Source organism: Phocoena phocoena, chromosome 14 (genome assembly GCF_963924675.1).
Source record: "Phocoena phocoena chromosome 14, mPhoPho1.1, whole genome shotgun sequence".
Classification (NCBI taxonomy): domain Eukaryota; kingdom Metazoa; phylum Chordata; class Mammalia; order Artiodactyla; family Phocoenidae; genus Phocoena; species Phocoena phocoena.
In genome coordinates this window covers 65,701,436-65,715,104 of record NC_089232.1, presented here as the reverse complement: position 1 = coordinate 65,715,104, position 13,669 = coordinate 65,701,436, and the positions used below count along the sequence as shown (strand labels likewise).

Sequence of the window (13,669 nt, the reverse complement as noted above, 5' to 3'; positions counted from 1 at the left end):
ACTGCTTCTGGTCACAGGGAAGCACTAGGCAAAGGCTTCAGTATCAGACGACAGCGTCTGAACCCCTGCTCAGCCACTCACTGGCTGTGTGGCGGTAAGCATTTTACTTAGCCTCTCTGAGCCCATTTCTTCTTCTGTAAGTGAATTCTGCGATCCCTATTTCAGATGGAGGGCTACCGTGAGGATTAAATGAGGTGGTGTCAGTAAAGCACAGCATCAGTGCTCCGCGATGGTCACTTGGCCATTCCCCCGAATGGGCCAGTGGCTGAACACTCCTGGGCGAGGAAAGGCTCGAACCAGTGCAGCGAGATTCCTGGTCTACTCACCCCGGCCAGGGTGCTGCAGGTCATCAGGGAGCCTGCCTCGGCTACCATCTTCACCACTGTCATCAGGTCAGACGAGGAGGAAGGCAGGCTGATGCTGGTGACTATCCCTCCTATGAGGTCCACCAGGGCATCAGGGAGGTAGCCATAGTGCAGGTTGACATAGGACCCATGAAACCTGGGAGGGATAAAGGCAGATCGACCCCTGCGGTGCCTTTGGTGCCCCCAGACAGGGAGGGTGTACCCGGACCTCTGCATATTTTCCAGGACTTCCCAACCACCCCTGGGCTATGGCAACCCACCCACCTTCTGTTCTCCTGGATAAAGAATCTAGCGACATGCCACCATTATCGCTTCCTTCTCCTGGTCTCCTGGGCCTGGGGAGCCCCACAGGTGGCAGTATTGTACAGAGCTTAGGAATGCAGGTGCTGGAGCCACGGGCCAAAGGTTGAATCCCAGTCTCACCAGATACTTAGCTGCTTCACCTGGACAAGTTACCTAACCTCGTGGGGCTGGGCTTAGCCTAGTGCCTGGCACAAGGGAAGCCTTTAATAAAAACTGGCTATTATTATGATAAGGATCCACTGTTTCAGTATGGAGGTTCCTTAAAAAACTAAAAATAGAACTACCATATGACCCAACAATCCCACTACTGGGCATATACCCTGAGAAAACCATAATTCAAAAAGGGTCATGTACCAAAATGTTCATTGCAGCTCTATTTACAATAGCCAGGACATGGAAGCAACCTAAGTGTCCAACAACAGATGAATGGATAAAGAAGATGTGGCACATATATACAGTGGAATATTACTCAGCCATAAAAAGAAACGAAATGGAGTTATCTGTAGTGAGGTGCATGGACCTAGAGTCTGTCATACAGAGTAAAGTAAGTCAGAAAGAGAAAAACAAATATCGTAGGCTAACACATATATATATGGAATCTTAAAAAAAAAAAAAAAAAGGTCATGAAGAACCTAGGGGCAAGATGGGAATAAAGACACAGACCTACTAGAGAATGGACTTGAGGATATGGGGAGGGGGAAGGGTAACCTGGGACAAAGTGAGAGAGTGGCATGGACATATATACACTACCAAACGTAAAATAGATAGCTAGTGGGAAGCAGCCGCATAGCACAGGGAGATCAGCTAGGTGGTTCGTGACCACCTAGAGGGGTGGGATAGGGAGGGTGGGAGGGTGGAAGACGTAAGAGGGAAGAGATATGGGAACATATGTATAACTGATTCACTTTGTTATAAAGCAGAAACTAACACACCATCGTAAAGCAATTATACTCCAATAAAGATGTTAAAAAAAAAAAAGGATCTACTGTTTCCTGTTTAACAACAGTGGTAAGTACTGGTTGTGTGCAGGGTACCTTGCTAGGCACTGAGCATTCAAAGATGGATGAGACCCTGTTCCTGCCCTCCAAGAGCCCACAGTCAACAATTGTGATGCTCGCTGTGGCCATAGGCAGCCTCTATTCTTACTCTGTGTGAAGCTTGACCCAGAATCCCCATTCCCATCCTCAGAACTAACCCACTCCCCCCAGAATCACCAGGGAGGTGATGTCACTGAAGGTAACACAGGTGAGGGTGAGGCTTACATAACATATCCCCAAAGCAAACCACCTAGAACTCTCAGACCTGTTCTCCAAAATGCCTCTTCCGGGACTTCCTTGGTGGTCCAGTGGTTAAGACTCCATGCTCCCAATGCAGGGGGCCCGGCTTCGATCCCTGGTCAGGGAACTAGATCCTGCATGCTCCAAGTAAGAGCCCGCATGCCACAACTAAAGATCCCGTGTGCCGCAACGAAGATTCCACATGTGGCAACTAAAGATCCTGAGTGCCACAGCTAAGATCCGGCTCAGCCAAATAAATTTAAAAAATAATAAATATTTTAAAAAATGCCTCTTCCCACCCTCCCATGGGGTTTCTGCTTCTGGACCCACACCCTGAGAAATGCCCTGTCTTATTGCCCTATCTTGTCCTCCTCCCAATTCTCCCCCAGTCACCTACTAGAGAGTCTCCAGATTCAAGAGCCAATCTGCTCAGCCCAACTGCTGGCCTCCCCTCTCGTGAGCTCTCCTCTCGGGCGGGAGGCTGAGCTTTTCAAGGCCCCCTTTGCTCCTCCGGGGAATGGGGTCTTGCGGTCGTGCTACCAGGTGAAGCGCGCACAGCACGTGGAGAGGGTCTGGATTGTGGAGGTGTGCTTGCTGTGAGCACGATCAGGACAGCAAGTCCATGCTCACCTGCTTCTACCGCCAAACTCGTCCACCCCTCCACAGCAGCACTCACCACCCACATGCTCTCCCCTTAGAAGGACACGTCGGGTTGCTTTGCCTTCCTTGGGTGTCTATTTGCTGTGAGAGCGCGTGGATCACCTTGGAACAGAGAGGAAGTAACTGGGGGTCCCGGGAAGGCTTCTGAGAGGGGTCACAACTCTGAACTGAGTTTTATCCAGGTCTGGACAGTGGGATGGACATTCTGGGGAGGAAGAATCAAATCAGGTAGGCTCCGGAGCCGGAAGAGCGTGGTGGAGTGGGGGTGATGATGGACTGACTGGTATTCCCGGGAGAGAGGGCGGATTGATCACTGACAAGGAGAACCACTGAAGCAGGGGCCACATGAGGTCAGATTTGTGTTGAGAACTCAAGTTCCTGTCGATGGGGTGAACTGGAAAGGTTCCCACGGGCTCCTAAAATATAGGCTGGGCAAACCCACAACAGCATGGAGCTGAGCCAGGCCAGGCAGGAGACCCTGCCTCTTGGTGTCAGAGCTGTCCAGTGGGCATGTTCCCACACTGCCTAGTCACTCAGGCCTCCGGCCGGGACCTAAGCTTTCCTGTCCCTGACGGGGAAGCAGAGGCCAAGCCCCATACAGGTTGGTAGCCGCAGAAAAGCTCCAGCTGTGGCTTGCTTTCTGGTGATGCAAAACCACGTGGGGGTCAGGCGTGGGTCCACCCTGCTGCCGCCTCTACTGGGGCCCGAGGCCTCGGACAAGACCCCTCCCGGTCCTTGGCCCTTCACCTGGATCAGCTCTGGGGCTCCTCAGACACCCCTCTCTCACCATACTTCCACCTCTGCAGTTCTCTCCTCCTGGGGTCCCCCAGAATTCACGTAAACTCATTTCAGCAAATACAGATCAAGCAGCCGCTCTCAGCAGGACACCGTCCCAGGCACAAACACCATGGACGGCTTAGAGAGTCTTGTGTTAATGAAAGCAAAGGATCCACAGAACCCAAGGGCCATTCTACAGGAACCAGGTGGCAGATGGATCTCAGCTCGTTATTAAACTGGTTCTAAGTCTTATCTTTCTGTCTCTCCCTCTCTCTGACCAGGGTTGTCTGGTATTAGACTCTGATCTCTGCAGTGTTTTTAATCAACTGCAAAGCTTCGATCGTGCCTAGGTAGGTCTCAGCGTCTGACTCACTTGATTTTCCACGTTTTCTGGCTCTGGGTCCTCGATTAAGAGGGCTTTGCTGAGGGCGCTGGAAGATCACCAAGACTAGGGTTCTGGAACCCATTCCGGAGCCCACCAGCATGACCTCCCCCCTCTGGCTTCCAAGAGAGCTTCACTGGAGCCACACCAGGAAAGCAGCTGCTGGCTCTGCCCTGTCACTTCAGGGCCACTGCCTCAGTGTCTACGGGCCTTGTCTGACGGTCTGAGTTCATGAACCTCCCACTCTCTGCAGTCACCACAGAGACACCCAACGCAAGGGGAGGGACCCACGGCCAGTGGCCCCCTCTCGGTGTCTTCCACAGCCTTCTCTCGCCGTGTCTCCACGATGCCCACGAAGCCTGTCCCAGCAGCAGCTGCGTGCTTAGACAACGAGCTCTCCCTCTCTGCTTTACAAACAGAAGCTCACAGACCCTGCTCATGCTTCAGGGACAAGTCAACTCTTAGCTCCCTTTGCTGCCAGGAAATAGAAAGGGAGGGAAAGAGGAGAGCACTGTGTTCGCCACACCTGTCACTACGCGTGTCGCCTGAACCCAGGAATTCTGAGAGAGTCTTCTTCTCACCCCTCGGCTTCAGCCTCATTTTGGGGAAATGTCTACATGCCTGGCAATGATGTGAGAGGGGGGAGAATTCAGATGTCAAATCGGGATCCAAAAAGGATGCTGAAAGGCTATAATTCTGAGCCACAGAGATTCCAGAAAGGATGCTAGGCAGCTCACCAGATCTTGTCTCCCACTCTCCTATTTTATGACCTCTGGGGAAAAAACCCCTGCAAACAAAGATTTTTTTCCCCTCCGCATCTGACTCACTTGACCAATTCATTTCTGACTCCCCAGCTGCAAGAATGGTTGAAAGTTTGGGATCCACATGTTCACTCGGTATTGCCTACACCCTTGGAGGGAAAGAGGACCATCTCCACCTGGACACGTGGGTTCTCTATGCTTGCGCTGTGGTCCCTCTGTGCCAGACACTGAGTTCCAAAGATGCAAAAAGACGACTCATTTTCCTCTAGGACTGACGGTATCAAGAAATGATGGAAAAGCACGTGACTGGGGAGGACAGACCTGATCCCAGCTTGGCCTCAAACACGGTGTGACCTTGGGTGAGTCATTTCACTGCCCCTCCCCACCCCAAGCCTCAGTTTCCTCATCTTTCAAAGAAGGTAGGGTTTGATGCTGACAGAGGCTCCGTCTAGCTCTGATGTGCTGTAATTCTATTTGATTTCCTCCTGCATTCTATAACCCCCTTCTTTGGATGGAGGGCAAAGCTTTTAAATAGCTTTGGAGTTTGAAACATTTTCTCCTGCACTAGATTTCTTCAGGCAGTGGAATGTGGATTCTGGGTCCAGTTTCCCATTTCTTTTCAAGCTGAATGATTGCTTTAGGTCAGCTGTTAACAAGATCGGGTCAAAGTCATCACTTCATCTGCGAGCTTTCTAATTCTCCAAGTGAACTGCCATGCTCCCCCCTTTCAATAAGGAAAAAAAAGAGGCCCTGGAGCGGTGAGCACCGACTCCACCCCAGAAAGATAATGGCAGTGTTTGCATAAGTAGCTTAGAAGTGAATTAACCTCCCCAAACATATGGATGGCTTCATCCACCTCGCCTGTTTTCTGGGCTTCATTCTCAAATGCTAACGACCAGCTCTTCCTGACACTGGAAATGAGCAACAGCTTTAGTTTTGCACAAGCTGGCTCAAAAGAAAGAATGCACGAAAAGAGCCCTTGAGATGCGCCTCCAGAAGGACAAGGACTGGGGTAGTCTGTGGGGCCGTAACCACTCCTCAGGGCCCAGGATTGGATGGGGCGGGGTCTTCAGTCTTGCCAAATGATGTCACTTGATCAAACGACCAAAGACCTCGGTAGACTCAGGTTAATCGCTTACACCTGCCATCACATCACTATTCAGAGCCTTGGCTTCCCCATGTGTCATTATGAGGCATTGGTTAGGAAGATCTTTGGGGAACCTGATTCCAGGACACTCTCCACTATTCATTTTTCTCCTGAAATGTGTGGTCCCCTGACCTTTTGTCTCCTAGCATTGACTTCCAGCTCCGATGTGTCCCTCACTTGTGTGGGTCTTGATGACAGAGACCTCTCACACACACACAGACTCTTGCACACCCCGACTGAGCCAGCGTGAGCGTCTCTCCCAGTGCCCGGCACAGTGCCTGGATTAGGATTAAATGCTCCATACACAGCTGTTGAATAAAAGCAACCCAAATTGTCTAAGTGAAACAGGTGACCTGGGGAGTTTATAAGTCCTCGAGCTTGTTAACACCAGAAGGTAGTCCCTGACTCATGGTGTTTGGACCATATAATAATAAGCAGCTCCCGCCCTGCCCCCCAGTCATAAATGCAATCTCACGGTAGCCACACCAGGTCCCCAAGTGTCCCGCCCGGGTCACTGCTCAAATCACTCCCCCCCTCATATCTCCTCTCTCTTTTCTGAAATCCTACCCATCCTTCAAGGCCTTGCTCAACGCCACCTCCTCTGTGCAGTCCCAGCTGAGTCTCTGTGGGTCAGAACTGCTGTCTCTCGCCTCTGCCCCTCTCAGCAGACTTTGAACATGATACTACATTTTATTGGGGCCCGTACACCAGCCCTTACAGTGATACCGTTGTCAGTGCCTATTTCTGTCCAGCTCTGCCCTGCCCACCCCCGCCATGTGTCTCTGGGTCCCTCCTCTGGCTCCAGCTGAGCCTTGCGCACAGTGATTATTTATAGAGGATGCCCAGCGAGGTGGCAAAGGCTCTGAAGCTCCCAGGGGCATCGCTTGCATTGAGCAGAGCTGCCAAAAGTCTTAGCGCCGGCTGGTGGGGAGCGTCAGTCAGGGCAAGTGGCTGGGCAGGCAGGGCCAGCATCCAGGCCCTGGGCAGAGGGACGGGCCCATCCTTACTTGGCGTAGGCTTTCTCCAGCAGGCTCGGCCAAAACTCTTGTTTGTTGTAAGGATTAACAAAGAAGTACTCATTGTTCAGGACAGGTAGGCGATCGTCAATCACCACTTCCACCCACTGGCCACACTGCCAGAACTGGAGGAGATTGAGGAATATACGCCCTAGTAGAGCTGGGGCAGGAGGGAGGTGCTGGCCCCCCCGACCCAGGTCAAAAGATAACCACCTTCGCCACTTCACCACCACAGTGCAACAAGGAAGTCTATCCAGACCAAAATCCCAGCCCAGGTTGGCGGACGGGGGACCGGACTGTCATCTCCACTGACAGGTGAGTCACAGATCAAGTTAATCAAGGAAAATACAGCAGGGAGGAAGGAGTCTTGGGCTCCAGCTGGACTTTGTGGCTGACTCCTGCCTCACTTCGGCAAGTCCTTTGTGAGATTCAGGCGCACTGAAGACTCTCCGGGTACATCTTGTGTACAAAATGGCAGTAGGGGGAGCAGATGCTGAGTAGCAAAGGAGAATGGGAGATATAGAGTGTTGTGATGGGGAAGGAGAGCCTTTAGGGAGCTGAAGGCTTGAGAGAGGAGGCAGGATTCCAGCAGGTGGCGAGGCGCAGGGAAGGCATCCCAGATGCGGCGGCGACAGTGTGGGCGGAAGCCTAGGGGCCGAATGGTGAGGTTGCTCGGGAGGACTGTTACAGTTACAGCCTCCCCCTGGCCCTCCTCTCCTCACGTCCAGCTGTCTTTGCCAGCAGAGCAGCCGCCATGAGGCGCGCTGGCACTGTTGCTGCTAAGCGTGCAAATGAACCAGATGCTCCTCTTCAAAACAGAGTGGTTTAATCTTCAGCATTCAACTCTTAATGGTTCACCCGGGGGCATTGCCAAATGAGGATAATTCATAACAAAGCCAGCTTTTTGGAGTTGGTTTGCTGGTCTCTGGATCAGCAACAGGGCTTCTGGCTTCAGGCCTGAGTCTTGACAAGATTCAGGCAAGCCTCCGATAGTTGGGCTTGGAGTAAAGCTGGGTGGATGCAATCCATCATCTGCTAGGTGGTGACAGGGAGACTTGCCCACAGCTGGATGTCTCAGATGCTGGGCTTTTGCATACACATGAGGATGCACTTTCGAAGCAGGGAGGGAGACCAAGACAGAAATGTCAGTGGAGACAAAACGAAGAAGATGTCCTCGCAGTCTTTAATGAACCAGTGCACTGGAGCTGGTGCTGCCCCAGCTGTGGATCTGCATCCCGACTGCAGTAGGATACACAGGAGGGTGAGGCTGGGAGCCAACAGGGATGCTATTACAGTGAGATCGTGAAACCTGTCTGAAGCATCAAGGAAGCTAACTCTAGCTCCTTGAAGGAGGATACTAGACGGACAGACCCATCTGGATTTGGGGTTTAATTGGATAGCAAAGTGTAGTAGGTGGTATCCAGTCAGTGGAACCGTGCTCCAGTCCTGGTTTTGTTTTTTTGTCCTGAGCAATAGATACTGGATAAGACACTTAATTCTCTGTGATTCAGTTTCCTCATCTGTCAAATGGTGCTAAGAGTAAGAGCTACCTCCTACTGTGATGGGATCAGGTGAGTGTGTGAAGGTGAGATCACAAGTTTGAAAGTAAGAACTGTTTCTCGACAGGCTTTTCGTTCAGCACTTAGGTTAGTGCCTGGCATACAGTAGGCCACAAAGAAGGAGTGAGTCCTGGCTTGAACGAGATCCTCTTGTTGGTTCTACCCTCACTCACATCTTCCCACACCAGTAATGCTGACCAGACTTGTTCTCCCTATACAAAGGGAACCTCAGATAAGATCATCGTTCCCAAAAAGGATGAAAATAGCCTGACTGGTGGTCAAGAATGAGGCCACCGATCTGTGTTTCCTGGTTCACTGCTCTGGGTGAGGAGGGCTGGCACCTGGAAAATGTCTGTGCCCTTCAAGAAGCTGGCTGGTGCCATTGAGCCAGTACCCAAGTGTCTGAGGGAAACCAGAAGTGTTTTGGGCAAAGTATCCAAGTTGCCCAGGCACTGGGCCCTTTCCAGAGAAGTGTACCCAAGCTCGGAATGATGAGATGTACAGAGGTCAGCATTTGTAGCTATTTCTGGGGAACTGTGGGACTATATTCACCACCCAGAAGGGCAAAGCATGTCCAGCCTGGGCCTCAGTTTGTCCTAACTACCTGTCACCCCACCAACACTTGCACCCCTGAGGTGAGCCCAGACACAGCCAAACACTGCACCCTCTGGCTAACTCCTCAGTGTGACCCTTGGACCAGCAACATCAGCATCAACTGGGAGCTTGTTAGAAGACCTAGCATGCAAATAATTGGACTTCAGGAAGACAGAACAGGATAAAGGAGGACACCCAGAAAAAATGGAGGGAAACAGCTGAACAGAAAAAGGAGGCAGGTCTTCAGAACGAAAGTGCTCACTGAATTCCAGGCAAGATTAATCTTGCCTGGAATTCATGCATCTGGACATTTCTAGAGAAATTTCTGAACCAAGGAGAGAGATCGCCTCATATAAACTTGCAATTTGAGAGAATATGTTGCATACAAGGCCAAGAGAATAGATTAGCATTGGATTTTTCTTCTGCAACATTGGGGAAGGTACAAGACAATGGAGAAATGTTTACAGATTCTTGAGGAAAAGGAATGTAATCCAAAAATCCTAAACCCAACCGAAATATTGTTCTTAAGTAAGATCAAATGAAAAATACTCACGTAATCTGAGGAAACTATTCAAGGAACTACTCCTACCAAATGTGGATGAAATTAGAACAAAAATCTTAAGAGGAAATGAAGGCTGAAAGAAACAATGGTGAGTAATGAGTTTTGAATATTCTTTGGACAAGAAATATACTGGTAACGTAGTGAAAATGAAATTGATAGTGAAAGGATAAGCAACGATATAATAGGGAAATGTAAGTAACAGGAAGCTGGAGTAGCAATGTGAATATCAGATAAAGAGGAATTCAAGTTCAGAAGCATAAATATAGCAAAGAGGGATATTGTGTAAGCTTTATTGCAACAACTGGAGAGCAAGAACATAAATATTTGGGCACCAAAGAATAGAGCAGGAAAAGTATAAAGCCAGAACATGAGGAACCCTCCAAACTATAACTTTGGGGAAGAACTTTAACTCACTTCTTTTAGAATATGACAAATCAAATAGACAAAAAATAAGCCAAGATAGAAGAGATAATTGCAGATTATACAATGTGCAAATCAGAGAGCTTGATTCCATATATCATGGATATATTATCATGGATAATATATACTCTTCTCATATGTCCATGAAGCATCTATAAAAACTGTTGTGGACCTGGCCATGAATAAAACTTTAATAATTTCCCCAAATGTGAGAGTTTATGAATTATATTCTCTGATCATCATCTAATAAGTCTAAAATTCTACAACCAAGAGATGATCCCCTATAAAACTTAATCAAAACTAAAAACATCATAAAAAAGCTAAAAACATATTAACTTAAAATTAATAAGACATTTGACATTAAAATTGATGGATACAGAAAAGATCTGAGAAGGAAAATTTTAGTCTTAAATCTTTTATCATGAAGAAAAAAAGAAAGAATATTAAGTGTATAGTTTCAGAAAACAAAAAACCAATAAAATTGACCAGGAGAAAGTAAATGGGAATTAATAAAATTAAATTGAAATTAATTATATGGAAATCAAAACCCTAAAAGAAAAAGAATAGAAAGAACAATGAAAATTGAAAGTTGAGTCATTCAAAAACTAATACAGTAGATTGGTTGGATTAAGAAGAGCTGGATTAAGAAAAAAGGAAAAATAAAAATATAGTTTAGGGATTAATAAAGTTGACTTAATCACAAATTAGAAGAAATAAAATAAATTTTCAGAGAATTATATAAGCAACTTTGGTGCAATAAATTTGGAACTACAGAAGAAACAGTTGGTTCTCTTGGCAAAATATAAATTTCAAGAATTAGCTCTAGAAGAAATAAGAGGCCCAAGCAGATCAACAGCTATTGAACACATCAGAAGAGTTTAAGAAATCATATTTAAAAAGGAGATAGAGGGGCTTCCCTGGTGATGCAGTGGTTGGGCGTCCGCCTTCCGATGCGGGGGACACGGGTTCGTGTCCCGGTCTGGGAGGATCCCGCGTGCCGTGGAGCGGCTGGGCCCGTGAGCCACGGCCGCTGGGCCTGTGTGTCCGAGCCTGTGCTCCGCAACGGGAGAGGCCACAGCGGTGGGAGGCCCACGTACCGCAAAAAAAAAAAATAATAAAAATAAATAAATAAATAAAAAGGAGATAGGTCCAGACAATTTAACTATTGCCTATTTTACTTTTAAAGAACAGATAATCAATGATTAACAGCCATTATACAAATTATTTCAGACCAAAGTAAATCTCAATAGGTTCATATTAAAAAGCAAGCATAACTCCATAGTAAAAACAACAAACAATGGGAAGCCAATTCTACATGTGATATAGATGTAAAAATTCTAATAAAATTTTTAGCAAATTTAATCTAACAGTGGATTAAAAGAATGACAAACCAGGAAAGTATGTCACTAAAACCAAGAGACCTCAGGATTTTGCTCTTGTCACTCTTATTCAAAATTGCAACCTTCTAATTAATGCAACAAGGCAAAAGAGCAAAATAAGCTCTATAAATATTAAAAGAAGAGACAAAATTATCTTTGTGGATAATATTAGATAACTAAAAAAAAATCCAGACACTACTAAAGAAAAAAATTAGAACTAATAAAAGAATTTGGTAAGGTGGCTAGATACAACTTAATATAAAACAAGGAATAGCTTTCCTCTTTTTAGCAACGTCTAGTTAGAAAAATCATTCATATTAGCTACAAACTTGTAAAATATCTGAGAATACATTTACCAAGATGGGTATAGCATGAATATCAAAACATAACTATAACATTTTACTGAAGGGCATAAAACTAGTTCCAAATAAATGGAAAGATATACTGTCTTTTGGGAAAGGAATAACTACAGTAATAAAAGTTTGATTTTTCCAAATTAATACATACATTTAATGCTGCTCTATTCTGCATCACAGTGGCTTTTCTTTTCTTTTTTTTTTTTTTCGATACGCGGGCCTCTCACCGTTGTGGCCTCTCCCGTTGCAGAGCACAGGCTCCGGACCCACAGGCTCAGTGGCCATGGCTCACGGGCCCAGCCGCTCCGCAGCATGTGGGATCCTCTCGGACTGGGGCACGAACCCATGTCCCCTGCATCGGCAGGCGGACTCCCAACCACTGTGCCACCAGGGAAGCCCGGCTTTTCTTTTTAAATAGACACATGATTTAAAAATTCTCATAGAAGAATAAATGTGCAAGAATCACCAAGATAAAATATTTTTGGGGCAAGCATAATGAATAATGAAGGAGAACCTATGCCACCAGATATTACAACTCATTCTAAAACTACTGTAGTCAAAATAACCAGATATGGCACAGGAATAGACAGACAAAATCTCAATGATGTACAGGCTTCTTGATGAATGACTCTTCTCTTTTGCTGATTGTTTCTGCCGTTCTTTATATTTACATGAAAACATTTTAACTCTCATCCTCCCTATGTGTCGTCAGATCACGAGCCAACACAGAGTAACTAACACATAAGTGTCTTTTCCACATCTCGGGCTGCCAGACCAACAGAACTTTCACGACGGTCGCCTTCCTGTGCTCACAGAGAATCCCATTTAAGGAGCATCCCAGCAGCACACTTACCGGAAAATGGAAAATCCCTGTATATTGGTATGAAAAGCTTTGGTCCGTTAGGATCTTCTGCAGATGCTGTGGGTTCTGTGTCAAGCAGCCCGGCGCTGCCAGGAACCGGCAATCTCCTGGGAGGGGACATAAGCCACGAGAGCTGCCTGGACACAATTGGAAGCCCCATCCCGTGTACTGCACAGAGTCAGCATACCTCCTTCTGAATAATGCATTTTTTTCTGTCTGAGAGAGGAGAACCAGAAGAAAGATTCACTGGGTTCAGTTCCAAGCAAAATAGAGAAGGTGATGGTAGTGGTTATGGAGATAGTGGTAGTGGTGAAAGGGGTGATGGGGGTAGAGGTGGTGATGAGGTGAGTAGTGATGGGGTGGTGGTGGTGATGGGAGTGATGGGGGTAGAGGTGGTGATGGGGTGGGGGTGGTGGTGGTGGTGATGGGAATGATGGAGGTGGAGGTGGTGATGGGTGTGAGTAGTGATGGGGTGGTGGTGGTGATGGGAGTGATGGGGTGGGGGTGGTGATGGGAGTGATGGGGTGGGGGTGGTGGTGGGGTGGAGTAGTGATGAGGTGGAGGTGATGGGGATGGGAGTGATGGGGGTGGAGGTGGTGATGGGGTGGGGGTGGTGATGGGAGTGATGGGGTGGTGGTGGTGATGGGAGTGATGGGGGGGGTGGTGGTGATGGGAGTAATGGTTTTACCGAAACAGCACATACAAAGTATCTAGCACAGCCTTGCAGAAGTTCAATTAACGTTTGCTTCCCTGATGCTTCTCTCTACTCAGTGCTCAGATTAAACTCTCTGTCTATTTGCTCCTTTTCTTTGATAATTGCTCTCCCCAAAGAGCTCTGCACACACGCTACTGAGCCGACTTCCAGGCTGAGGGTCTGGGTGTGAACAGTCCGTCCACAGCAACACCGAGGGTGCCAGCCTTGCCTCCTCAGAAGATGGGGCAGCATTCTGGGGGTCTGGGTGGGCACTGCTCTTGACCCCCCCTACTCTGAGGCTGACTTTGGGCAGCCTGCGTCAATCCAGGGCTGGGAAGGAAGAGGTTGAGTTCTTACCTGCCTCCCCCTGTTGGATGTCGAAACTGCTCACACCTTCCAGGATGAAGTGAGGCTCTGATTTACCCTTCAATAAATCCTTAGAAAAGAGGGAGAAAAGCCATGAGCATCTTTCATTCCTCTATCTCCCAGTGTGCTACCCAAGACGTCACTCTCTTTGTCTTTGAGGGGTAGAGGTTACTTCTTTAAACAGGTGTT

The 13,669-nt window shown here is 47.8% G+C and overlaps 1 protein-coding gene across 1 annotated transcript in view; it reads right to left on the bottom strand.

Annotated features, from left to right (window-relative positions):
* Window positions 1–13,669, bottom strand: part of CAPN13 (calpain 13) — a 78,876-nt gene that overhangs the window by 52,564 nt on the left and 12,643 nt on the right. The window contains 4 exon segments of the mRNA XM_065890833.1: window positions 327–501; window positions 6,680–6,813; window positions 12,412–12,527; window positions 13,472–13,550. Of these exon segments, the coding sequence (XP_065746905.1) occupies window positions 327–501; window positions 6,680–6,813; window positions 12,412–12,527; window positions 13,472–13,550 (504 nt within the window).